Source organism: Sorghum bicolor, chromosome 4 (assembly GCF_000003195.3).
Source record: "Sorghum bicolor cultivar BTx623 chromosome 4, Sorghum_bicolor_NCBIv3, whole genome shotgun sequence".
Classification (NCBI taxonomy): domain Eukaryota; kingdom Viridiplantae; phylum Streptophyta; class Magnoliopsida; order Poales; family Poaceae; genus Sorghum; species Sorghum bicolor.
The window spans coordinates 60,250,848-60,276,379 of NC_012873.2; the positions used below are offsets into that span (position 1 = coordinate 60,250,848).

The window sequence follows — 25,532 nt, forward strand, 5'->3', positions numbered from 1 at the left end:
GCCCAGATCAACCGGGACAACATTAATTTTGATTGTTCTTCAGTTGGATAATGTATCTCGCATGTCACTGGGTCAAGCTGCTAAAATACGGATCGGTATTTTGTAATTATCCACGAATTGGACGGATATCTCGATAGCGGTTGCGGTAGGTACCTGAACGTTAGAAGTTTTTATTTTTTAGAGCAGCTGGTTGGTAGCTGAACTAGCTGCACAACTTCACAACATTCGACATATTAACTTAAAATATTCTGCACCAGCAAAGCAGAATCCAAATTGAAGATGCAACCGAAGAGGCCGTCAGTTTACGACTAATATGCATCAGTGATTGAAAGTAGCAAACGAGAGGTTCCAATGAAATATAGCAAGCCTCCATGCTTGCCGTGTACACACAGATAAACAGTTAGAGCATTGCTTCAATCCCAAACAGCGTCCTTAAATACTATCTTGTCTTGATAAGAAATACAAGCCGAGAGCTTTCAAACGCTCCAAATGAGCATTACACAAACCACATTGCTACAAAACCCTGCACAACCCAATATATAGCGCAACGACCTATGGCGCATAACCAAACTACCCCAGTAGCAGGAAACACAACTCCAGATATATGTTTTATCAGGTACGGTACGGCCGCCCCGATGCTGGTGGTGCGAGACCGTATTGGGCCAGTAGCCAGCAAGGCAACCCCATGTGTACACAGGATCGGTCTCAGAATAGATGATTTGGTTCTCCCTTCATGATGCTTGCACCTCTGTTCATTACCCCCTTGTCTTAGCTCTCTTCATTCCAAGGCTGTTGTGGAAAGGGGACGCTGAACCAGATCTCTGCATCCCTTCCTCACGAAGGGTACCATTAAGCATTGCAAGCTCCCGTAGCTGCTGCTTCTTGAAGAAGTCCTGGGATTCATCCTGCAAAGTAGAAAACAAGAACTATTTAGGTATCGGTTCTTCAAGATGGACTAAAAGCAAGTAAGCTAAGAGATTCAAAAGTAAAAGGATAAAGGTATTGATGGCATACCACAGGCTTTAGCAGATCTTCAAGGATCTCGCGGGCTTGCATCAGGCGAGCATCGATGATTTCAACAGGTAGCTCTGCCTCAACCAATATATGAAGGGGTTCATTCAGGTGTTCATATCCTGGCTTCCCTCGCATCATCTCCTCCTGAAAAATAATAGCACAAGTGACCCCCAATCCCACAGCACAAAGTTAACAGAAAATCCACTAGATGTACACATGCATAAAGGTAGCCCCATTCTGGGAAGTTCCAGAAAGACTGTTTTTTTTAAAGAATCACCAGGTAGCTAGTGTGGTCTTTCATACCAAGGCGCAGACTGGAAGGTACATAAAAGAAAACAATTTGAAGAACCAAGCAGGAACAAAATATGAAACAGCCATACTTTCCTAGCCAGAGGTTCTTAGGGATTCAGGGTTGATTTGGCTTCGAATGTCTAAAGTCATACATGGCGAATCAAGTCCATAAGTTCATAGTTCATACATAAACTCCAATTCTCCAAATTTCTGAGTACATCTAACTACCAAGTCCATAAGATTAAGAGACACTAATATGAATGTTTACCCGTGCTGGATCTTTAATGCTGCCGCGACCTCTTATTAGCACGCGGCAGTCTGTATTTGCCTCCACCCGCTTCAAGGAATTTCCTCTTGGACCAAGGATGCGACCAACGAAATTGTACTAGGAGAATATACATAAAAAAACAAGATGAGAATGTAGCAATTCAAGAGTATAATAATTTGTGAAATAGCACACTTACTGTTGGATATTTGTCTACTGGGATATCGACCTTCATTGTTTTCTTGACAATAAGTCCAGAGGAGCTGCCTTGTGATCCTCCAAGCCAGCTATAAGCTGGTGAACTCTGCATGGTCACAAGTTGAGCATATTATAAGTTTAGAACCCCTTTTCTGACTAAGTGTTGGAAATGGAGTAAAGTGAATAGCTAAGATAGCAAATGAAAATCAACAGAATTCAAGCCAAAGTAAAAAAAAACCATTGTGCAATGCGTACAGTTTGATGGATCTGAATAAGTATAGGATTATGCTGAAAAGAGTGACGATGACACATCCAGCTATTGCTGTGCACATGCGTTCTATTCTACTACTGCTGTTGAGCTAATGTAAAAAAAATTAAGAACAATATGTTTATGATCAGGCATAGATTTGACGCAAGTCATTCTGTATCGAATATGATTTCAATAAGAGCTACTGTTGCTGAAACATGAAATATGTAGCAATCTGGTTAGACCAGTCAGCAGATTGCCAGATTTTGATGTAGGATGACAACTGATTAGAATTGCCAGACTTTCAACATATGGAGCCAAATTAGTGTCAATTAGCGTTAGCATGGTATCCAAACTTCGACACATGGAACACAGAAAAGAATTTAATGGCATCTTGGAACCCACTGCCTGAAAGGGATTATATTACAGTTAGCAAGTTAGCATAGGGGCCAAGTAGTACAAAGAATGTAAGCATCTACAGTTGAGTAAAAATCAGTTAGAGAAAACCTGATCTAAGCTTTCAAGATGGTAAATTAGGCATGAAGAGTAAGTAAGTCATGTTAAATAGTCAGTATCCATACTTCTGATTGAAATGCTGATGTCCACCCATTCATGTCAGTAGCTGCTCCATTTGAATACAATCCTCCCGTTGTTAGTGGACTACCATGTTCAAGGCCACTTTGGTTTAAAAGGGACGCGTTCTCCAATAGTGTGGAAACACGTAAAATTTCTGCTCCAACATTGCAATTACAAGCACAAGATGTAGAAAAAGTTAGCAGTTAGAATTAGTGATTAGTAAATGCAGTTAGCATTAGTGATTAGTAAAGGCAGTCAGAATTAGTGAGTAGTAAATACATAGATAACCTCACGTTGTTAGTGTCAAGACATTGATTTGGAAGAAATTTTCCATCTTAAAAGTAGACAGCTTGTGGAGTCAGAACAGAGTCAAGTTCTCTTATCTAAAATATTTGTGAAATATTTATGTTGAGAATATATGCAAATATAGCAAGTAACTACTATGGCAATTTGCCAACACCAAAAGAAGCCGCAAAAGAAAAACTTATAGTATGATAAAAAAAATCATTGGAAACAAAACAAGCAGATATGCAATGAAATATTTATGTTGAGAATATATGCAAATATAGCAAGTAACTACTATGGCAATTTGCCAACACCAAAAGAAGCCGCAAAAGAAAAACTTATAGTATGATAAAAAAAAATCATTGGAAACAAAACAAGCAGATATGCAATATAACACCTAAGTGAAACAATGCAAAAATAAGTGTTTTTATAGGATTATAACAGTTTGTCCCATCCATGTACCCCCAAGAGAGGAGAATTAGTTTCTCTGACTCACTCTCTGCAGATACCCTGGTCATTTATCATATCAAACTGAACAGAAATAAGATGTGTGCTTCTATCTATTAATCCAAAACACAAACCATCCTATATCTCTCACCAAGCTCTAACTTTATGTAGATTTTAAATAATCAGAAGTGTGCACGTTGTTTAGCACTATAAGCACAACAATGATCACTCAAAATTTAATCATCTGGATCTCTAAGTTCACCCAGCCACCCCGAACTATGAGTCATGCACACTCACGTGTCTCAAAGGAAACCACAATTCTACGAATTAATGTTACCTCCAACTGATCATTTTCCAGCAATCAAGTGTTCACTGCTGTGCCGTTCTGGGAAGGGAACTCAATGAAACTATGGTATGATTTGGTTGTTACAGCTAGAGTGATAGATGGACACAAGCCTCCAGAGAGAGAGAGAGAGAGACCTGGTACTCATCCAATAACTGCTGGGTGCACTTGCCAGAACCCTCTAGAGGAATTTATGGTAATGACAGAGAAATGCAAGTCTCTAAATTACCACTAAATATCACAGGACTAGACAGAAATCAAGAAGCATCTTCAAATATGTCTTATGGAACCAATATACATTGAAACAACCGCAAAATAGCAGGGTTAGTGCTAATTAAGATATTTGCCTTTGGACCAACAAACAACAAGGCAATCTGTTACAAGACTCAGACCAATGGTGCAACACGCCCAAAGGAGTTCTTTATTTCTATTTATTTCCTCTTTTTCTTTTTCTTTTTCTTTTTTTTTTGGGGGGGGGGGTTGTAATTTTTTTTCTTTTACAGAGGCAAGCCGAGTAAATACAATTAGGAAAAACGAATTCAAAAGAGAAGAAAGGTAAAAGGGACCCGTTCAGTGTGAGTTGCATTCATATTTCCACAATGAAACAGCGAGCAACAAGAATTGATTTTGCGGTAAGTTTAGCTCATCCAAATCTGAACAAGAGGTGCAGAATGCACACGAACACCAACAGTCAACTATTCCTACATCGTAACAGAATATTCTGAATGCGTGGCAGCAGTATCAGTGCATCCAACTATGGGTCATTCATCTGCTCAAATGCATCACGTTTAAATGGCATGACAGTACGAGATCTAACCTTGATTCAGCAACCGTACACTATGCGGGATCACTGGGATGAACGGGCCAAGCTTGTGCCTCTCCGCGAGCAGTTCGGCAAGGTACCTACAAAAGCATCGGAACAAGGTCATCATTCATCACGTGTGTGAACAGCTACGTAAAGATGATTTTTTTTTTTAGTAAAAACAGGGTAGCCTGAAAATTCCCCAAAATCCCACGGCATACACATGAAAGGACATAACGCGATCACGAATTGAACCAAGTAAACACTGAGCTAAGCGACTCGCTTGTTGAATCCAGCAGAAATCCAGCGAAAGTTGGACGAGAAGCAACTTTGACCAAAAAACAGAGATCTTGCAGAGGCGAATCAGATCCGATGCTAAAAGGGCCTAAACCTCGGCGCGCTACACTAGATTCAAACCGCGAAAACTTCGATGCTCCCCAAGAACGGACGACCCAGGCCCCAATCCGCTCCACCAGGGCGCGATCGGAGCCGACACGAAGCACGGGGGGAGCAGGAGACGCGGGCGAGACGAAGTGCGATGGCTTACTTCTCCTGTTCGGCGACGGCGGCAGACGGGGTGCGGAGGCCGCCGATGCGGGGGGAGTGCGGGGTGGTCGACGGCGAGGGCGAGTAGGCCATGTACCGTCCCGACGACATGTCTGCTGCTGCTGCTGCCGATGCTGCTCTCCCTCCCTCGGCGAGATCTCAGCGGCCCCGGACTGTCGAGACTTCGTTCGCTGGAGCTGGCCTGGTAGATGGCGGCGGCGGCGGCGGGGAAGAAGGGAGGGAGGGAGAGGAGAGGGGAGTTGGAGGGGGTGGAGCGAGGGCTTATATGGGGGCGCGTGGCCGCCCGCGGGGGGAGTGAGTAGAGACTAGGGAGTAGTAGTGGTAGGCGCGCCCCTCGCGGTAACAGGTGAAGTGAATAGTGGCCGGGGGTGGAGGCGAGCGTGGACGGAGGTTGCGGGCGGCGCCCGGTCTCCCGGTGGTGGTTGGTAAAATTTGCCGGGAGATCGCGAGGAGGGTGGGAAATCTGACAGATCACCAGATTCAGACGAGGAGGCGCGGGCCTGGGTGCCGTCCGATTAGCAACGAACGGTACATAACGAAGTAGTATATGCTGGAGCATACTGATTTGGCTACTAGCCTGGTTTTTGTACCAGTATATAGACATATATATTTTGTAGATCGTATACTCCTATATATCCACCTACATATACCTCATCATGAGTCAAATTTCACTATCCCGAATGGAACAGCACTCCATGGCGGCGGTCAAGAACCATATGCGATTTAACTAATAGAGACTTCGGCCCCTTCTATCTTTTTTTATGGCACAAGCTATTTTTTCGATTCATAGTATACACACACAAACATTCATACATATATAGGCATATTGCTACACTCACCTCCTACCCCTATGAACATTTATGCCAAGACAGAAGATCTTGAGATACCCACATCAAGTTGAAGATTCATAAAGTAGATGTGTTTCACCATAAGTAATCTAACTGTAGTTTGTGGTACAGTAGCCTCGACTTTCATCAAAGGCTTTTTTCGTCACTCAACTATCAAAATCACCAACTCAGTGTCAAACTTTTATTTCTTTAGATTCAAATTTATTCTTCAACCATGAAAATAACCATTCTAGTTGCTCGCAAAAAAAAATAACCATTCTAGTTCTCAAACTTTTATTTTTAGGACCAATCTCATCTCATTCTACATGACATGCTATCACGAGGATTTAGCATGCCATGTAAAGCAAGGGACAATGTATTGCCTACAAGTAAAAGTTCGATGATCATAATAATGGCCTTTTCAAAGTTGAAAGACAAAATTGAGGTCAATATAAAAGTTCAAGGACAAAAACAATCATTTTCAAGATCATGAAATGAAATTGAGTCTTAAGGGAGAGTTCAAGACAATAACAACTATCCCCTCTTTTTTCTCTTCTTCTGGTACTCATTTCTTTTTTCCTCAAAAAATTTAAAAGAGGTTTCGTTGCCTACGAATTAGTAGCGGACCTCTCAAAGGCCTACCATTGGATCCACCTTTGCCTACATGGCCCATGGTGTGAGATTAAACTCTATAACTTTAAGTTGACCTAATGTAGGTTATGTACATCTAACAAAGTAATACGTATGGTAAACTCATTTGTTAATCAATGGTATTAAAGGTATAATCAATTAAAAAAAATACCTTTTACCTTTTGATTTTTTTGAATATGCATTCCTTGAATTTTGAGCCCACCTCTGGTCCCACAAAACACTTGTTGATTAGCCTCTCGTAACCGAGTCAGACGTCATGGGTGTAACGTTTGGAATACACATATTACTTGTACGCACTATATATATTATCACTTTCTTAATACGTCTATGCTATGAATAAAAGACACGAGATGTCCTCTTAGTATCTACCAATATATCCTTGGTATGGCTCAAAACGGCTTTGGCTCCTTATTTACCGTACATGGAGGAGTTGGAGCTAATGAAACAAATAATAGTGACTTTACACAGACTCCTAATTCATTTTGAAATAAGAACTAAAAATAACTCATTTATTTCATTCCTAAGGTGATGCATGAAGGAACAGAAGTCGAAGCTAGTTGTAGTTGGGTATGAGGGCTAAGAGCAACTCCAACAGCTTTGTTATTCTTGTTGTGGAGGCCTTTTAGAACTTTTATAGTAGAAAAATAGGCTCCAAGAGATGTGCTATTTGGTTTTGTAAAATAGAAAGTTTGCTATCCCTTGATTTTCGCTGGCCATATATAGCCAACCATTGGCACTAGCTATCTGACAGCAAGGTTGTTGTGAACCTCTTCTTTTTTAAAAAAGTTATCTATTTTACAAAATGGCTAAACATTAGAATTTGACTACTAAGTTTAGCCAAGCTCTTGGAGATGCTCTAAGTATTCTCCACCCATAATCTACGACCGCTGATTCAGGAATGATTGACATCACCACCATTGTTGCAGCTACCACGACGAGTTGCTATCGTCCCTTACGTGTTGTATCTAACTAATGAAATGTAACGTGTAAAACACAAGATGTGGTGGTACATAGATGATGATGACTTCTTACGAACTAGCTACGTCCAAGTTTTACCCCCTCGGCCTGGTTGCTTGCGTCTTCAAGTTACAGTTAGTACTTACAAATGCAAGGGCAAGAAGTATCACAAAAAAGGGGGAAGGTGGTTCTAGGTAAATTAGCAAACTCGTCGCTAAATAAGCACTAGAGAGCGATAATTGTCAGGCGGGACAGTTGTCCGTGCAGTAGGTAATACTCCTATTTATGGAGTACATATATAATAACAGGACCTATTAAAGAACGATAATACAGACCATAAATAGATATTCGTATAAGTATTTTATACTACCACGGCTGTCAATGCTACCACACGCTAGGGAGGAATACTTGTCTTGCAGAATACACGAGCGACTACTTCCATGATTAACTGAACCGTTCCTGATTTCCAGTACGTTAAGCAATTGCGAGATGATAATGATAAAAAAAAACAGCGCTGAAAAGTACAAAGCGCACACAGCACACTCATCCCATCCCATCATCCGAGTCTGACGGCCTTGTTTAGTTCGCAAAAATTTTTAAGATTTTCCGTCACATCGAATCTTTGGTCGCATGCATGGAGCATTAAATATAGATGAAAATAAAAACTAATTACACAGTTTACCTGTAATTTGTGAGATGAATCTTTTGAGCCTAGTTACTCCTTGTTTAGACAATGTTTGTTAAATAAAAACGAAAGTGCTACAGTAGTCAAAAATGGAAATTTTTGCCAACTAAACAAGGCCGTATATGTGAAAAATACAAGACACCAAGATGCCCGCCCAGGTGGCATGCCACCTGTTGCCTGCCTGCCATTTGCCATGGAGATAGGAGGAAAACATCGGTGGACGGCGCGAGCGGTGATGAGCAGATAGACACTGCGCCCATGCATTATTACTGTAATGGCATGTACATTATTACGTTTTACATTGGCCGCGCGCGCTGGGCGCAGGGGCGGCGGAATTGTTCAAGTCAGAGGCGAGCGCGATCGCTCGCTCGGCACGGCAGGACGGGACGGGATGCATGACATGAATGGCGATGACCCAGCGGCGCGTCCCGATCAGCCAGCCTGTCCGCGGCGAAAGGGAAAGGCCCCCCCAAGGGCCAAGGCAAAAGCGAAAGGCGCCGGGGGTGTTGATTGCGCCGCGAGAAAAGCGGGGGCGGACGAGGGAGGATCCCATCCACCTGCCAACATCTTCCGATGGCAACGCCACTGGTTTGTCCACCTGGACCAGGGGCTTGTTTAGTTCCAAAAAATTTTGCAAAACAGGTACTGTAGCACTTTCGTTTGTTTGTGACAAAAATTGTCCAATCATGGATTAACTAGGCTCAAAAGATTCATCTCATCAATTCCGACCAAACTATGCAATTAGTTTTTATTTTTGTCTATATTTAATACTCCATGCATGCGTCTAAAGATTCGATGTGACGGGAAATCTGAAAAATTTTGCAAATTTTTTTGGGAAGTAAACAAGGCCCTGGTCCACCTCCCCCATCCATCTTGGCATTCACATCCCGTCAGGGCTGCAGCCGTAAACAGACGACACACTCCAGCGTCATGGGGTGGTGCAGACAAAACTGCAAGTCTGCAAGCCATTTTCCGCAAAGTTTCACGGTAGTTGCAGTCGACCCATCGCTAATGCTTGGGCTTGGGCGCCGCAGCTGAGGCAGCCCTGCGACGGCGAGATGGAGACCGAGAGCAGGGCAGGGCAGGCGTCTCGCGCGCGGGTTAAAGAAACGGACATAATCATTGGGGCAAAGCGTCCAGGGAAGGCGCCAACGCCAACAAATTGGTAGTTGTTGGCTCGTTGCAAAGCCGCAGCGCCAGAACGCAGCGCAGCGCAGGGATCCAATGCCAATTGCCAATGCCTCCTGCTACCAAATTCTGGCCGGTAGTTACTCCTATTATTCTAAGGTATCAGACATCAGGGCCCCGCCCCCACGTAAGCTGTCACTTGCCTACCTGTACTGGCTGTCGGATTGTTGTTTTTTTTCCTTCAAGAAACCCGCGCAAGCAGATCGCTGGTGCGGCGGAGATTCTGGGGCATATGATATTGGTAGAGTGCGATCCAAGGGAAAATTACTGTGCAGGGGACAGTAAGGTCAAATAATGTTGGGTGTGTGCTGTTGTCTGTGTAACCGTACCTTGCACTCTTGCAGCTGTGTGTGGATTGTGATGGTGATAAACTAAATTGGGGTTTTTTTTCCAGTTACTCTGAATATTAATCACCGTTACCACTCAATCATTGCCCTTCCGGTTACATTTGTGTGACCTGACCAGACAGACAGGCTCGGGTGAGGCCTTGTTTAGTTCGCAAAAATTTTCAAGATTTCTCGTTATATTGAATTTTTGGTCATATGCATAGAGCATTAAATATAAATAAAAATAAAAACTAATTGCACAGTTTAACTATAATTTATAAGATGAATCTTTTGAGTCTAGTACTCCGTGATTGGACAATGTTTGTCAAATAAAAACGAAAGTGCTACAGTAGCTAAAAACCAAAAAAATTGCGAACTAAGGCCTTGTTTAGTTTATGAAGCAAAAAAATTCGCGATACTGTAGCACTTTCGTTTGTTTGTGGTAATTATTGTCTAACCATGGACTAACTAGGCTCAAAAGATTCGTCTCGTCAATACCGACCAAACTGTGCACTTAGTTTTTATTTTCGTCTATATTTAATACTTCATGCATATATCTAGAGATTCGATGTGACGAATAATCTCAAAAAATTTTAAGTTTTTGTTTGGAAGTAAACAAGGCCTAAACAAGACCTGAGTTTCTCGACGAATGCTGAATCATCGCCATCGTGTGCCCTGCCCTGTGTTAGCCATCCGAGCAGATATTCCGCCCTTGTTCCTAAAAAACCAACGAATGCTCAATCATCGCCATCCTGTGCCCTGCCCTGTGTTAGCCATCCGAGCAGATATTCCGGCCTTGTTTCTTAAAAACAAAAAGTTTTTAAGATTTTCTATCACATCGAATTTTGTGGCACATACATGAAGCATTAAATATAGATAAAAAAACTAATTGTACAATTTGACTGTAATTCGCAAGATGAATTTTTTGACCTCTATAATTGGACAATATTTGTCACAAATAAACGAAAGTGCTACAGTAGTGAAATCCAAAAAAAATTTATATCTAAACAAGGCCTCAAGCCTTTGGGTTGCTGCAGCAGTTGCAGTTGTAATTGGATCTTGGGCATGTAAATTCCGGAGAGAATTCAACAGGCTTTGCTGCTACCTGCCAAGCCAAGCAAACGGAAGCGTGATGTGCATATGGAGGAGGAGACTTTCTCTCAAGTATGGGATGGTGCTCTAAATAATTACCCGTGGTTCTTCTCTAGTTCAATTTAATGAACTAAATTGATAATTTCTTCTCTTATTTTTTTCTTTTAGTTCATTAAATTACACTAAAAAAGAACCGCGAGTATCCATTTAAGACACCACCCCCGTCTCTACTCTCCTGCATTATTTTCTTATTAGGCCAGTCTCAGTGAGGGTTTCACCAGGATGTCATGCACATTTATTAGAGCGCCATGTCAGCAAAACTGCACTTTTTGCATGAAACGAAGAGGAGAGAGAAGGAAGTAGTTTCACCATGGTGAAACTCCGCTGGCGTTGTTTCCCACGCGGTAAAACAGGATGAAATCCCCATTGAGGACTAAATCGTTTCACCATCTTGCATGTGATCCAATCATTTTGCAGTAATTAAATGCTTTGCCCAGCCTAGGAAACATCAAGGTGAAACTCATACATTGTGGAGGTTGTTTCATTGTTCGTTTCATTGATGCTCTGTCAATAGATTTGTTTTGGAAACAGTGCATTGAAATGGGTCATTGAGACTGGCCTTAGCCATGCATGCAATAATTCATTAGTTGATATCTTCTTTCTCGAGAAATTGATTAATGCTCTTTTTTGACATATCATTTGTTAAAAAAAGAAGGCCAAGAAATTAAATGACAAGAAATATTATGCGCGAGTATTTCCAGAGTATAATTGTAAAAAAACCTTCAGCTCTGGTCCCCTCTTATGGAGTTGAAGCTGTTTAGAAAAATGTTTTTATGAGGAGGATTCGGAAAAAAAAAACTACATTTTTTGTCGCTCAACTTGTCTAGTAGGAAAACGGCTTTGGCTTCGGCTTCGGCTTCAACCATTTGTGACCATTTGGAAGGGCTTCATTAGAAGACAAAGCCGAATCCACTACTCTATAAGCCCTGCCAAACGAGCCCAGAGTCTCCGGAGTTTTGCACGAACTTTACAATGGCACAACGAAGGGTTTGCTATACAACGTGTACTAGTATCAACCTTCCTTTAGAATTTTGTACGAATTTTACAAATAACATAGTGGAGGGTTCGCTACGTGCAACAACCTTCTTCTCCTTTGCCATTACTCGAGAGCATAGTAGATGATTCACCTATCGCTTAAACTCTTTGACTCATAGTATGGAGAGAGCCTAATTCTGGAGTAATAGTTTCTGGCCAGCCATATCTATCGAAAGAAATTACATGGCTTAACCCTCAAATGAAGATTATGTACATGCTTCACTTGGCATGTATAGTAAATTAAACCCACACATCCAATTCGAGGTGCCTTAATTGCCTCACATGTGCATATGGACACGATCATGAGGTAGCAAGAGTCAAGTTCCTTCACCAGCAATTACATGGATTAACCCGCAAATGAAGGTTATGTACAGGCTTCACCCTCAAATGTTCGGTTATGTACAGCCTTCACTTGGCATGTGTACCCACGCGTTCAATTCGAGACGCCTTGATTGCTTCACATGTGCAGTATTGCCCACACAATCAGGGGGTAGCAACAGTCCAGTTCATCAACATACATGGGCCCTTTGGGAATATCCAGGACCTACTGAAATGAAAAATATAACACAACATGTAATTATGCATCTTACAAATTTATTTGATAAAGGATACAAACAACATAACCTAATTACATTATTGATGTACCAAACCTTAAATTTGTTTTAAATACAATCTCAAGCCATAACACTACTCGAAAGAAAATACTTCAAAGTTACCTCAAATAATGCCACAAAAAATTGCTATAGCATCACCGGCTATATTGAAGCATAAAATATAGCCACAATAATGTGCTATATATGTCAACTCGATAAGATTTAGGTCAAACATTGAGAATATAAATCATCAATAACTTTTAAATTGTTGAACTTTGCAAATGTAAAAATTATATGAATACATTTGCTTTGAAAAACATTTTCATAAAAATATACATATATCATTTTTTTGAGGTCAAAGTTGTGTTTTGGAGATCGTGTTGCTATCCTAGACAACTTCTAAATCCTATATGGAGGGAGTACTATCACAGTATGTGACATGACTAGGTGGTCAATTGCACCACATCTATTAATTAGCGTAAAAGAAAAAAAATCTTAAAACTTTCTTTAGGAACAAGTTGTTACAGGTCTCAGTGAAGAGTTTTAGTGAAGAGTTTTAGGATGTTGTTTACAAGATTGTCACATTATATAAAATAAAATGAAATAAGAATAAAACATTAATCCACAGTGTATAGTTTCATTCTATTTCATAAACATTTAATTTCATGATTTATATAGAGTCACTTCTTCTCTCTCCCTCTCTCTTCTTAAAAAGTTGCCTATCAAATACAAATGAAACTAAGCAGTTTCTATGTGAAGCCATAAGATAGTTTTCATACTTACCAGTTAATACATTCAACTTAAACTTTGTATCCAATCATCTACAATCTCTTTTCTATCATGAACCTACTAACTTTTCTCTCTTAATAACTCATGTGTAGAGATTAATAACTATTTTCATCTCTCTCTTCTCTTTAATTTTTATTATGGCACATCAGCATTTTCACTCCTTGACACCGTCATTAATGCTATAATTACTATCTGGTGAGACTAATTCTTATTAAAATAGGAGTATTACTAGTTTTTTTTGTATAAGAAAAAAAGATCCCCACCCCACCCACGACCCACCCGACGCCACGACCCTATGACCGCGAGCGTATCCATCACCAAAGGTTGGCAGAAATAGGAGAAGAAAATAGTATATCCTCCCCACGTCGCCGTGCTCGTTTTTGCGCGTCCACCAGCCCGCCCCCCAACCCCACCCAGCGCGACGAAGCCGGGGGGGCGATCGCTCCAGCGCCGCCGGCGATCTCACCCCCCGGGAGCCGCCGGCGGTACCTCGCTCTCTATCCCGCCTCGTCGAACCCCCAGGCCTCAGGTTTGTTTGTTTTTTTTTCTTCCGACATTTCTACCGTGCGGATCCTCTGATTCGGTCGCTTTCAAGGGATGACGCGGTCAGCTCCTTGATCCGTTAGGGAGGGGGAGAAAATGTGCTGCGTCGCGATTGTCTGGATGCGATTCGATTTATTTGAGTGCGTCTGATTTCGCTGGGTCCCGGGTGTTTGTTTGACACCTCGATTGGTCCCTACTGTAGAGTTTGAATTATGTAGGCATTTCATGCGATTTCGAGTCGGAACGCAATCATCAGCACACGCTGTTGGAATGAAAACTAGGTTGATTCGCATCGCATCTCATCGGAAGGCTGGGACAATCGATTAACATCCCAGCTCTTATTCAATGGAATATAGGGTGGTTCATGTTTTGGATGAAACCGAGATACTGGTCAACTATAAACAGATACCAATGGATTTCCATACGCACGATCCCCCTCCCCATCACCCCAATCACCCCCAGTTGTTCATGCTGTATATTTCAGTTTGTAATTCTGCCTGATCTAGGCCGATTTCTTTCTGCTAGGCTTCAGAACACATGGCATTTGCATATTCCTTTGGGGTTGGGTGATCACCGTCTTTGGGGTATTGCGGTGGCAGAGGCAAGGGAGGGCTATTGGTTCTTGTTCTGCCCTTGTAGTCGTGTACATCTTGTGATTGCAGAGCTTATCAATGTGAGAGGAGCCAACCACACATAATTAGCAGGATGATCGTTTTTTTTACTTCGTTTCAGTTTTTTCTAGGCGATTAATATGAAAATAAATTTCACAGACCAACCCTGTGAGCTTGATATCCAGGATCCACAAATATGTTCCAGCCCCAACATTAATTCTTTTGTATGCTTCATTTTTCAACAACCAGACTTTATTATGTTTGACCTGATATTCGCTGGGCTAGTGAAACCTCATTTGTAACGAGGGACCAGCTGCTGTATAGTGATTCCTGTGTATCATGGAGCTTTGTTCTTATGAAATAAAAATCTTCAGATTTTGTTCTCTTATTTGGCATGTCTGTTCTTTTCATCATGATAAGAAAATGATCCTTAACTCCGGTTAATTCATATGTTGTCTGCAGGTCTAAGTAGTTCGTGTGGTTTTGTGAGTTATCCAACACCGCAAAGATGAGTACTGCTAATCGCTATCAACACATCAAGTCAACGAAGCCTGTTGTAGGTATATAAGATATACTTTGCTAACACAGTATATGCTATATGCCGTGTGGCATGCTTTTGTTCTGCGCATATATTGGTGCTAACGATGACATGAGTACATGACAATACAATAATAGTCATAATCCAATAAATAAACAAACTTCTGGCATGAACTTTACTATATTCTTGAAGATGATATAAGAGTGTGTTTTGTGCTATAGCTTGATTTTCCATTATTACGTTATTCAACTCCACAAATAGTAGCAAGTGAATCTTTGGTTCCTTTTATTTTCTGTCACATACTCACATGCATGTTTTTTATTTTGCTAAATTCTTGTTAATTGTTTGATAGGCAAAGCAAGAAAATTGAAGGATCTTATGATAAAAAGTGACAATAGGATATGTGCTGATTGTGGTGCACCTGATCCCAAATGGGCGTAAGTGAAGTCATTGTTTCTGATTAAACTTTTATTATTATGTTTACCATTTCAGAAGATAGCTACTTGCATGGCTTCTCTACAGAAAGATTCTTTCTTTTTATGTTGATAAACCGGATCATTGGTTTCTTTTATGTGAAGACAGAATGCAATGAAGCGCGCATGTGCACACACACAACTTTGCTGCTATACTTATGCCATTGATTACAAAACCCAAATGCGGAATATGCTCAGTACTTTATTTTGATTTTTTTTTATCTCATTATACATAAGTTGTAAAAGGTATTTGTTTTTTGTGCATTTCAGATCTGCTAATATTGGAGTGTTTCTTTGCTTAAAATGTGGTGATGTTCATAGGGCACTTGGACCTGACATTTCAAAGGTTATCTGGACCGTGACAAACTTCTGTTTACATTTCTTTTCATTGTAATGTACATATGTGAATGCACCTTCAAACTCATCAGTTTTTCAGTATTCGTATGATCTGTAGTCTGTCATTTCATGCTTCTGCCTGTTCTCTATCAGGTTTTGTCTATAACTTTGGATGATTGGTCTGATAGTGATATCGACTCTATGCTTGAGGTTGGTGGAAACTCATATGCAAATTCAATTTATGAGGCTTTTCTTCCAAAAGATCACCCAAAACCCAAACCAGATTCAACGATGGAATATAGGACAAAATTTATAAGGTCTGCTAACTGTTCCATTCCGCACTCTGTAGTGTCACCAATGTTTTCCTATATATTAATCCCTTATCTTTTTTATATACAGAGCTAAGTATGAGACACAAGATTTTTTGAAGCCAAGTTTGCGCATTTCATCAAGATCATCTTTTAAATCTACCACTTCTGTGAAGAGTGTAGATAACAATTTCTCTAGCACTTCAAGGAAGGATGTCTCTGTAAGTTGTGCTGAGAAATATATCTTACATTTTTTCAATATTCACTCTTCTGTTTCCTGGCTTCCATGATTTCTGCATAGCAATTGCATGTCAGTGATGGAGCATGTTCATTGAAACTTGTATGGTTGTAGTGATCTAGTCAATCTACCTTACCCTTTCAAATTTACCACAGGAAGATACAAGAGAATTTGTTGGAGAGCTGAATATTACAGTGGTGAAAGGTACTAACTTGGCCGTTAGAGACATGCTAACAAGTGATCCATATGTTATTTTAACACTCGGAGGGCAGGTATATTTATATAGTGTTTATATACATAAATCATTTTATTTATCATGCTAGTTTGGCTCTAAAAAAATCAACATTTGGTCCTAACTGCAGACAGCTCAATCGACAGTTAAAAAAAGTGATTTGAATCCGGTATGGAATGAAGTGCTTAAGATATCTGTTCCTCGAAATTACGGACCTCTAAAACTTGTAAGTTTTATCATTAGAATCTTTAAATTATTTCCCTTATATTCAAATGGCTCTAGTTCAAGCAAGAGTATAATATGCTAACTGTCATGAATTATGGCAAAGTTCTTAGGGTGTTTCCTTGAATTCAGTCACATGACAGTCCCTACATCCCAAAATAACTGCACATCTCACTTTTCTAATGGCCAGAGCATTGAGAAAGTAGCGAAGACAAAAGCTGCTGGCCATTAGCGACATGAAATTAATACACATAATCTCTATGTCCAGGAAATATATGACCATGATATTTTCTCAGCCGATGATATCATGGGTGAAGCAGAGATAGATCTCCAACCAATGATCACAGCCGCCATGGCCTTTGGAGATACTTCACGTCTTGGTGACATGCAAATTGGGAGGTGGTTCATGACCAAAGACAATGCCCTGATGAAAGATAGCACAGTGAATGTTGTGGCAGGCAAGGTAAAACAGGAGGTGCACTTAAAGCTGCAGAACGTAGAATCAGGTGAGATGGAGTTAGAGCTAGAATGGGTTCCGATCCTCTAGACTAATGATAACTCCCCTGATCTGTCTAAAAGTCTATCCTGAAGATACATCGATGTTTTCAAGCTGTCCACTTGATGGTCTTGGTCATTTTTTCTGGATGCTTGAATCTGTTAAAAATGTCATTGTAGAATATCCTGGTGTAACTGTCGGTTATACTCACAGCCTTTCATTTCACCCCCTTTAACTTGTTGTCATGCCTTGAAAGTACTCGTTGTCTCTTGATTGTTGTTGTATTGCCCCATTGAAAGGACCTGTCTTATAAGAACTGACAATTATAGCTATTCGGGAACTCTTTGTGCTGATGCCAAGTTGGCGCTGCAGTAGCTATCGGGTTGTTGCTTTTCCTAGAGCTTTGCCTAGCCGAGTCTGACCTGCACCGGTTAAGTGTCATTTTGCTGATACTTTGTCCTTACCATTCATCGATAATACTTCTATGGTCTCTAACATAATATTATGCATTGTGTTCTTACCATTCATCGATAATACTTCTATGGTCCCTAAAATAATATTATGCATAGTATATGCAACATGTTGCTTCAGTCTCATCAGAAAAAAGAGAGCAAGATCTTGCAATCCAATATTTGTTTTAAGAATTCATGGACCTAGATGACACACTGTCACAAGTTCATGGACCAAATGTGCATTTTAACTCAAAAGTATATACCCAAAAAAAAATCCACAACTGTCACAATTTCATTAAATACACCAAAAAAATACTATATTTGATAGTGAATATATTTGATATTGTGCATGCTGGTACATTCTATAAACTCGCAGGTTATCAGAATTTGACTTATGAAAAAACATAAACACTTAATATTCTAGCCCTCCTTCGGAATGGAGGAAAATTTCATGTGTTTCTATATTTTCCCTGTGAAAATGAACTGATTCTAGCGAAATTTCCGTACAATTCCTACAAAATTTCTGAGTTCCAAAGGGGCAGAAAGGATGAGTACGTAACAAGACCATAAGATTGCCAATCTTGCTCTCCCTTAAGCCTTATTATAATTCACCAACTTATACACCAAGATGATCCGCCAAAAAAATCCTTATACACCAAGATCTTCGTACGTAGTAGGCTAGAGAATGGAATTTGAAGTCTACAATCCCTGATTGTAACTAAACGCTAATTGTACAAGCGCAGTCTATGTACACCGCATGTGGCTGGATGCAGTCCGATCCCCATCCTCAAAATTCCCGGCAATTGCATTTGCAGAGCCTGAATCGTCAGCTCGTCTCCGACCCGAACACCCCCACAGCGGAGCCGACGGAGGCGAAGGCGCTGATGAGCAGGCAGACGAGGCTGAATCCATGGACGGCGAGCCACTGGTTGCTCCACGGCGCCACCTTGTTCCTCGTGAGGTACATCTCCACGGGGAAGTAGACGGCGAGCGGCCAGAAGGTGAAGGCGCCGAGCAGGCCGATGACCTGGTTGAAGTAGGGGAACCACACGGCCAGCGCCGTGGTCGCCGCCACGTACGCCGTGCGGAAGCACAGCCTGAACGCGTTCACCCGCCGCGTGCCCAGCAGCGGCACCTCCACTACGACGACCGTGGCCCCGCCGCCGAACTTGCGGTCCAAGAACGCGAACACCGGCTGCGTGTACACCTGCAGGGGCAGGGCAGGGCAGGGCAACATGCATGTGCGTGGCGGCGTTCAGATCGATGGTAGAACGTACTAGTGTGCACGGTGGTGTTTCTGACAGTTGAAAAGCCTAGCTTCTTGCCTGGTAGCCGCCGAGGAGGTGGAGAACGATGCAGAGGTTGGCGAGGTCGATGAGCCAGTAGGGCTCGTAGAAGCCGAAGCCGGTGAGGAGGTTGCCCGGGGTGGCGTCGCCGAACGCCGCGTAGCCAAAGCATCCGCAGCAGAGGTAGAAGAGGGTGGTGATACCGATGCTGGCCCTCGTCGCCGTCTTCATCGTCTCCGTCTCCGGCGGCCTCAGCGTGTCCTTGAATGAAAACACAACAGGCCATAAATAAATAATCTCATACTCCGGAAGTCGATTAAGGCCTTGTTCAGTTCGCAAAAACGGGTGAAAAACGATACTGTAGCACTTTCGTTTTTATTTGACAAATATTGTCCAATTATAGAGTAAGTAGGCTCAAAAGAATCATCTCGCGGTTTACAGATGAACTGTGCAAATAGTTTTTGTTTTCATGTATATTTAATGCTCCATGCATGTGCCGCAAGATTCGATGTGACGGGGAATCTTGAAAAATTTTGCGAACTAAACAAGGCCTAATTAGTACAAGACCGCAACAGTACGTGGTGCTCTGCACTGCATTCGAAGCATATCGGACGCACTGCCGGCATGAAGTACCTCTATTTCCAGCAGCACCAAGGAGAAAGGGTAGGCGAACAAGATGTCCCCGACGGCCTGCGAGACTCGCCACACCTTCCGCGTCGTGGTCACCATCGGGATACCTCCGATGCCGCCCATGATCACCCCGTTTGCTGGAGTGAAGGCAATCAAATCACGCAGGGGCTCCATCAATCTTTAAAAATGCCTGGCGAGCATGGCATGCATATCAGCATATGAGTGGTGATCGTGGCGTGGCGGCCTACCGATGACTTTGGCGATGCCAAGGCCGACGCCGACGAAGGAATAGAAGAAGGACATGGCGGCGGCGAAGACGGAGAGCCCCGCCATCTCGTGGAAGTCGGGTATCTGCGACAGCACCACCTGCGCGAGGCCGAACACGAGCATGTAGTAGACGTCCCCTCCCACGGAGCACGGCGCGTCGTGCCCTTCCTTGTGGTAGCAGTTGGCCTTCTGAATCGCCCTGCAGCGCGCGCGCGCGTGCCGAAATCAAATGAGCGTCCGCCAAAGGACAGAACAGACCTGACATTGGAGAAACTTGTCTAATCGTGTGCATCCAGAGCAGAGATCAAAATTCGGTGTCAAAAATCTGCCAAAAACGGTCGTCTTATTTGTTTTGCTGATAAGTCATGCCAGAAAGTGTTGTTAGCTGATTTATTATGAGAGAAAAATATTACTGATCGGCTGATAAACCCAAACAAACCATTTATTCGTCACCAATGCACAGCTGGCGGCGCGAACAATTTGAAGCACAAGCGGTTTGCTGGGCGTAGTAGGCCTGAGCAAGCTCGGCCCAATACCGGGGCGGCCCATGGAGCTTGCATCAGCCGCCCGGGACTGCAGACGTTGGTTGCTTGTGCCTGACGGCGACTGGCGGCGAGCTTCGGCGGGGAACTGGACTAGTGGATTCCACTTGTCGTAGCTAACCATGGAATGCGTGCGCCCACAAGACATTCTAGTATCTCCTAATCTGACTGTATATCCTCTCTAGCTTATTTTGTTAATTACCAGAGAACGTAAAAAGAGAAATAAGAAAAGGAAACAAATACTCTCCAAGTCCACGAGAAGTTGTATGCACACGGTCACACGGAAGGGACATTTACAGGAGTGTGACCTCATTTAGTTTTTGCATTATTGGTACGGTCTATCTAACAAAGCCCCTTTTCCCCCAGTTTTGCATCATTAGCTTCAGCACTTTAATTCGCCCACCAAGTTCAGTATAGCAGCCATGCATCACTGTCTATCGCCTTCACACAGCCCTTTCTTTGCAATCAAATCATGTTATTAGACCTTAACCTTTGATCTACGCGAATGCAACAATCAAGTGACAACAACCAAGCGACAACTGCTAGTAGTACCAGTCTACCACAGGACAGGAGAAAACTCGTGGCTGGCTGATTGCCACGCAAGCAAGCAACAGTGAGCTGAAGGGGACGTGCACATATAATAGGGGACTGTATTATACTCCTATATTGTTACCTCATACTAGTGGCGGAAGTGAGCGTGTACACCACACCGGTGCCAAACAAGCTGAAGTTGAGGAAGAAGCCGCAGAACAGATGGCTCTTCTCGCCTGCACACGTGGCAGCCAACGATTGGATGTCAGTGGCATCAGCCATACGAACGCATGGCAATTTCTTTTAGCAACTTCTTTCTTTGCAGCTAAATAAATACACTATATGTGTGACTCTCACGCTTTGCTTCACGGTAAAATGCTAGTGCAAATGATCAGTATAGGCGATTCCAACAGCGCTGGCTGACTGGATCTGCCACCCAAGGTGCAGCAGGCTATTAATTGGAATGGTTGATTATTAGCTGGCGATTTAATACTTACATCGTCATCTACACCGATTCATGCATATACACGCGATCGATGATAATTTCTTCAAAGATTCTTCTGTCGAAAAGGAAAAAAAAGGTCAAATGGATCGATGGCTGACCGTTTACCTACCTAGGTAGAGGCGCACGGCGTCGACGTAGGAGCGGTTCCTGACGACGCCTCGCTCCGGGTCGTGGGAAATGTAGCAGTCGGCGATCAGGGTGGACTGCACCGCGGTGACGCCGGCGAAGAACACCATGGCCGCCGGCCCGCCCACCCATCCCAGCTGCGCCACGCTCCACGCCAGCGACAGCACGCCGGACCCGATCACCGCCGTGATTATGTGCGCCATCGCCGTCCATACCGTGCCTGCGCGCGCCGCCGCCGCCCAGACCCCATGTGCATGCACGACAAACGGCAAGCAGCGCTGCTGATGAGCTAGCTATATCTGCACATGGATATGGAGGGACAGAGAGATGGTATGATCTTGGCGCGTGATCGATCGACTCACCGGTTCTGTTGACCAGGTGCTCGTCGGACGAGCTGTACGATGACTCCGACTCCGAGAGCTTGCCGAGCAGCGGCTGCGCTTGCCGGTCGCCGCCGCCGTCGCTGCCGCCGCCGCCGCTTGACCCCATCGGCGCCGCTTCTTGCTGTCCCTTCTAGCTCCCCCTCTTCGATCGGCTCTTCTTCTCTGCACGTACGCTATGATGTTGTCCAAGGGATTAAGCTAACGGAAAGCTACACGATAACACAATGGGCCCCGAATATAAAGAATAAAGCTTTTCTGCTACGAAATCATCGCTTGTTTTGTTTGGAGGAGGCACACATCAGGGCCTGCCTGCTCAATCCGGGTTGGTCGATGCATACGTCAGGGCAAGGGGTGCTGGTGGGGGCGGCGTGGTGGAAGTCCATGTCCGAGAGTCGTCAGCGGCAGCGCACGCCAGGCGCGCTACTAGAATAATACGTAGAAACAGCAGATGCTCAGGTGCAAGTTTTCTTTGCCCTTGAGGCCTCACTTTCCTACCCATTGGATTCGCTTTGAGAAGTGTACAAACACGCATCTCAATGCGAATCTAATGGGTGGGAGAGTGAGGGCACATGCCCTCAAGAGCAAAAAAACCGCGTTCCTCGTTTTCAGCATTAATTAATCCCTTAATTGTGTACGTATGTACTGTAGTCAAGAATGCCGAACACAAACAACGAACTACAGTGCGGTAGTAATGTTTGAATGGTACACACGTACACGTACACGTACACATAGAATATTCAATTGTTCGTCGTGTGTCTTTTGCGGTAAGTATCTTCTAGTACATGCATCTCTTGGCAGAACAGGATTTCAGTCGTCTGTCTTTTGCGTGTGTCGACCGCTCACAGAAAAAACCGCTCGCGCGCGTTTCCTTTTTTTATTTAGTCTGTGTCCAGATCTTCAGTAGTGTGGCCCTGCTGGTTCGCATCATCCAACTTCCACAGTGCCTGCAGATCGCAATCGGACCTGAATAGCTCAGTCGTCAGCGACCGTCGGTTGGCACATGGCCAAAAAAAAAAAGTACTCCATTTTCGTGGGGTCTTCCCAGCCGTGCTGTGCACTAATACTCATTTTCGTGGAGTATATAAGAACGATGTTAACAGACAACTCCTTTTATTTACACATACGGTTAACATGTATATATATGTCCCAAAAATACCTAGTGAATTTTAGAGACGGACAATCCATTTAGGAAGACATTCCAAAATCAACCGTCTTTGCAAATAGATTTTTAGAAATGAGCATAAGAAGACAACCTCAATGCATAGGTGTCTAAAAAATCATAAATTTTACATATGAAGTTAGATGAAGATGAACTTCATATCAAGGTTCTAGAATTCAACAATATATACAACTTCATAGTTGATAATTTTTTTATTTGAAGTTGTTTAGAGTCCTGTAAATTTGTTTTAAATTCTTAGATTATCAAATTTATTACGTTTGAAAGTCATCATATGTTAACAAGGTCTATATAAAAGAGAGAGGAGCGCACCTCTAGCTCCTGGTGACCATTGTCGACGGGTGCAGGTGCCGCCTCTCTATAAGGCTATTTTTTAAAGGAAGCAGGTGGTATTGCTCTCTACTCCTCTGTCTCATTGAAAATGTCATTTTTTACTTTTAGATTTTCTTGTTTGATTGTTCATCTTATTTAATTTTGTAATGCAAATAGTAAAATAAATAAATCATTGTTAAAGTATTTTTACTGACAAAATAAGTCATAACAAAAATAAGTAAAATTTATATAAAAAATTTTGAATAAAACAAATGATCAAACAAGAAGTCTGAAAATAAAAAATAACATTTTCAATAGGACCGAGGGAGTACAAAGTTATGACTAGGGAGGCTAGAGCCAAGAAGAAGAGGGGAGGAAGTGAGTGCGGCGGCCGTGCTTCGCGCCATATGCACATGCAGCGTAGATGGTGTCCAATATGGTAGGATTTACTTTTTGTTTGTATAAAATATGGGAACGTTTAATTGGTATCAAAATATTTTCTAGCAAAAAAATCATTTGAGCTAAAAACAATAGATTGGGAAGTCCTTTATAAGTTTCAATTTAAAATACATGAATCATTTTTGGCTAAAAATGAAATAAGCGAACACCTAAGGACGAGGAAGTGACAGGGGCCGGTTTTTCCCTTTTTTGTTTTAAAAGTGCTTTTTAAGCAAAGGAGTGTAAGATTTTTTCTATAGGAGTGCATTACTAGAAGGCAAAAGGGTGTAAGATTTTTCTTATAAGAAATAGAGAGTTTCTTCATAAGCAATTACACTGACTCCGTAGTATGGTTCCGTTTGGTATGGCTTTCCCAATAGCTTCAAGAGTCGTTTGAGCCGTTTTCTGCCAAACGGGGTAAAATAAAATAACTTTATTGATGAAACTTCTAAAAACGTGCTCTCGCAAAACTTTGGGTTGGGAAAGAGTTAAAAATAATGGCTTCTTCTATCTTCATCTCATCTTGTATAGCGTTCTATGACAATATGTTTTAAGAAACTTTATATGCGGAGTTGTTTTGCCATACAGTTTAACAAAACGACTCTAGCACAACCACATAGAGCTAAAGTAAAAAAACAACTTCGCTAATAAAATGAGCCGTGCCAAACGGCACTATATTAACTCGTGTTCAGTTCCCGCCGGTGCCGGACCGAAGCACAGAAAATAAAGGCGATTTATTTTGTTCTCCCATTTACATGTTTCTTTCTCTCAAAAGGAAAAAAAAATTGATCGTTGAAATGAAAATGATGTACCGGAGCCCCGCCGAGCGATGCCAACTTTAGCCAGAGGACCCTACGGCTAGTTGCTGTCAGGCATGGCTAATGCATGGGGCACGCTAGTGAACCGAGAAAGAGTTAAAGTAAATTACATGTACTACTCAGGCATCAAATCCATTGTCGTCTAGTCCGGTTAGGATATCTGGCTTTCACCCAGACGACCCGGGTTCAAATCCCGGCAATGGAATATATATTATTTTTACTTTGTGTTTCTATTTTGGTGCTGCGTTGTTTCTTGCCCTCTCGGAGTTTGCTGGGTGACACCGTTCTCTACTTTATAAGTTTCTTTTTTTGTCTTTGTGATTCCTTTTTGGTGCGCTGTTTCTTGCCCTTTTTGGGTGACACCATTCTCTACTTTATTAAAGGTTTATAAACTGCACATCAGAAAGGTCACTCGTAGTAGCTCTTCCAGAACCCAACAGCGCAGCAGAGTCAAGATGAGATTTCTCCGTCACGCAAGCTCGATGAATTCGTCAAAGCAGTTGGCACATCAGAGAAGTGAAAAAAAAAATACTAAGCATAAAACTCATAACCAACTGAACTCAGCATTTACACTTTGACGAGCTATGTGTTATGTGTATGTGCTACGAGTACTCGTTCTAATTAATGGCTTAGAAGACTGAACCTCACATGGCTTCAGCTATGCCAGAATATAACACAAGAATAATAACAACGTACTTCAAAGTAAAACTGAAGCAAGGTAATAGGATAATACAAGATCAGCGAGTTTGTAGCATAAGGGCTGAGAGCCCTTAACAATTCAGAATTTTATAACTAATCAGCAGTATTTTTTTCTCATAATAAATCAGCAT

General features: G+C 42.3%; 3 protein-coding genes and 1 non-coding gene across 5 annotated transcripts; 2 read left to right on the plus strand and 2 right to left on the minus strand.

Moving 5' to 3' along the window:
* Positions 326-5,296, minus strand: LOC8077719 (KH domain-containing protein At5g56140). The gene is made up of 7 exons (XM_002454323.2): positions 5,016-5,296; positions 4,484-4,569; positions 2,597-2,745; positions 1,770-1,874; positions 1,574-1,690; positions 1,015-1,158; positions 326-905 (listed from the first exon to the last, which is right to left on the minus strand). The coding sequence occupies exons 1-7, from the start codon at positions 5,123-5,125 to the stop codon at positions 756-758; spliced, it is 861 nt and encodes a 286-aa protein (XP_002454368.1). The 5' UTR covers positions 5,126-5,296; the 3' UTR covers positions 326-755.
* LOC8071762 (ADP-ribosylation factor GTPase-activating protein AGD12) lies at positions 13,561-17,575 on the plus strand. Its single transcript, XM_002452590.2, has 9 exons — positions 13,561-13,767; positions 14,855-14,952; positions 15,283-15,367; positions 15,674-15,749; positions 15,893-16,056; positions 16,139-16,268; positions 16,441-16,557; positions 16,648-16,743; positions 17,008-17,575. Exons 2-9 carry the CDS (start codon positions 14,901-14,903, stop codon positions 17,284-17,286), a joined length of 999 nt encoding a protein of 332 aa, XP_002452635.1. The 5' UTR covers positions 13,561-13,767; positions 14,855-14,900; the 3' UTR covers positions 17,287-17,575.
* Positions 18,236-22,330, minus strand: LOC8077720 (probable amino acid permease 7). 2 transcript variants are annotated; one of them, XM_002454324.2, is made up of 7 exons: positions 21,937-22,330; positions 21,558-21,794; positions 21,086-21,179; positions 19,852-20,069; positions 19,607-19,740; positions 19,013-19,234; positions 18,236-18,894 (listed from the first exon to the last, which is right to left on the minus strand). In XM_002454324.2, exons 1-7 carry the CDS (start codon positions 22,061-22,063, stop codon positions 18,514-18,516), a joined length of 1,413 nt encoding a protein of 470 aa, XP_002454369.1. In that variant the 5' UTR covers positions 22,064-22,330; the 3' UTR covers positions 18,236-18,513. The 2 variants fall into 2 exon arrangements, with proteins under 2 accessions (XP_002454369.1, XP_021315342.1); XM_021459667.1 differs by having other exon boundaries at positions 21,558-21,852; positions 21,937-22,045.
* Positions 24,834-24,907, plus strand: TRNAE-UUC. Its single transcript has one exon. It is a non-coding gene; the product is annotated as a tRNA-Glu (tRNA).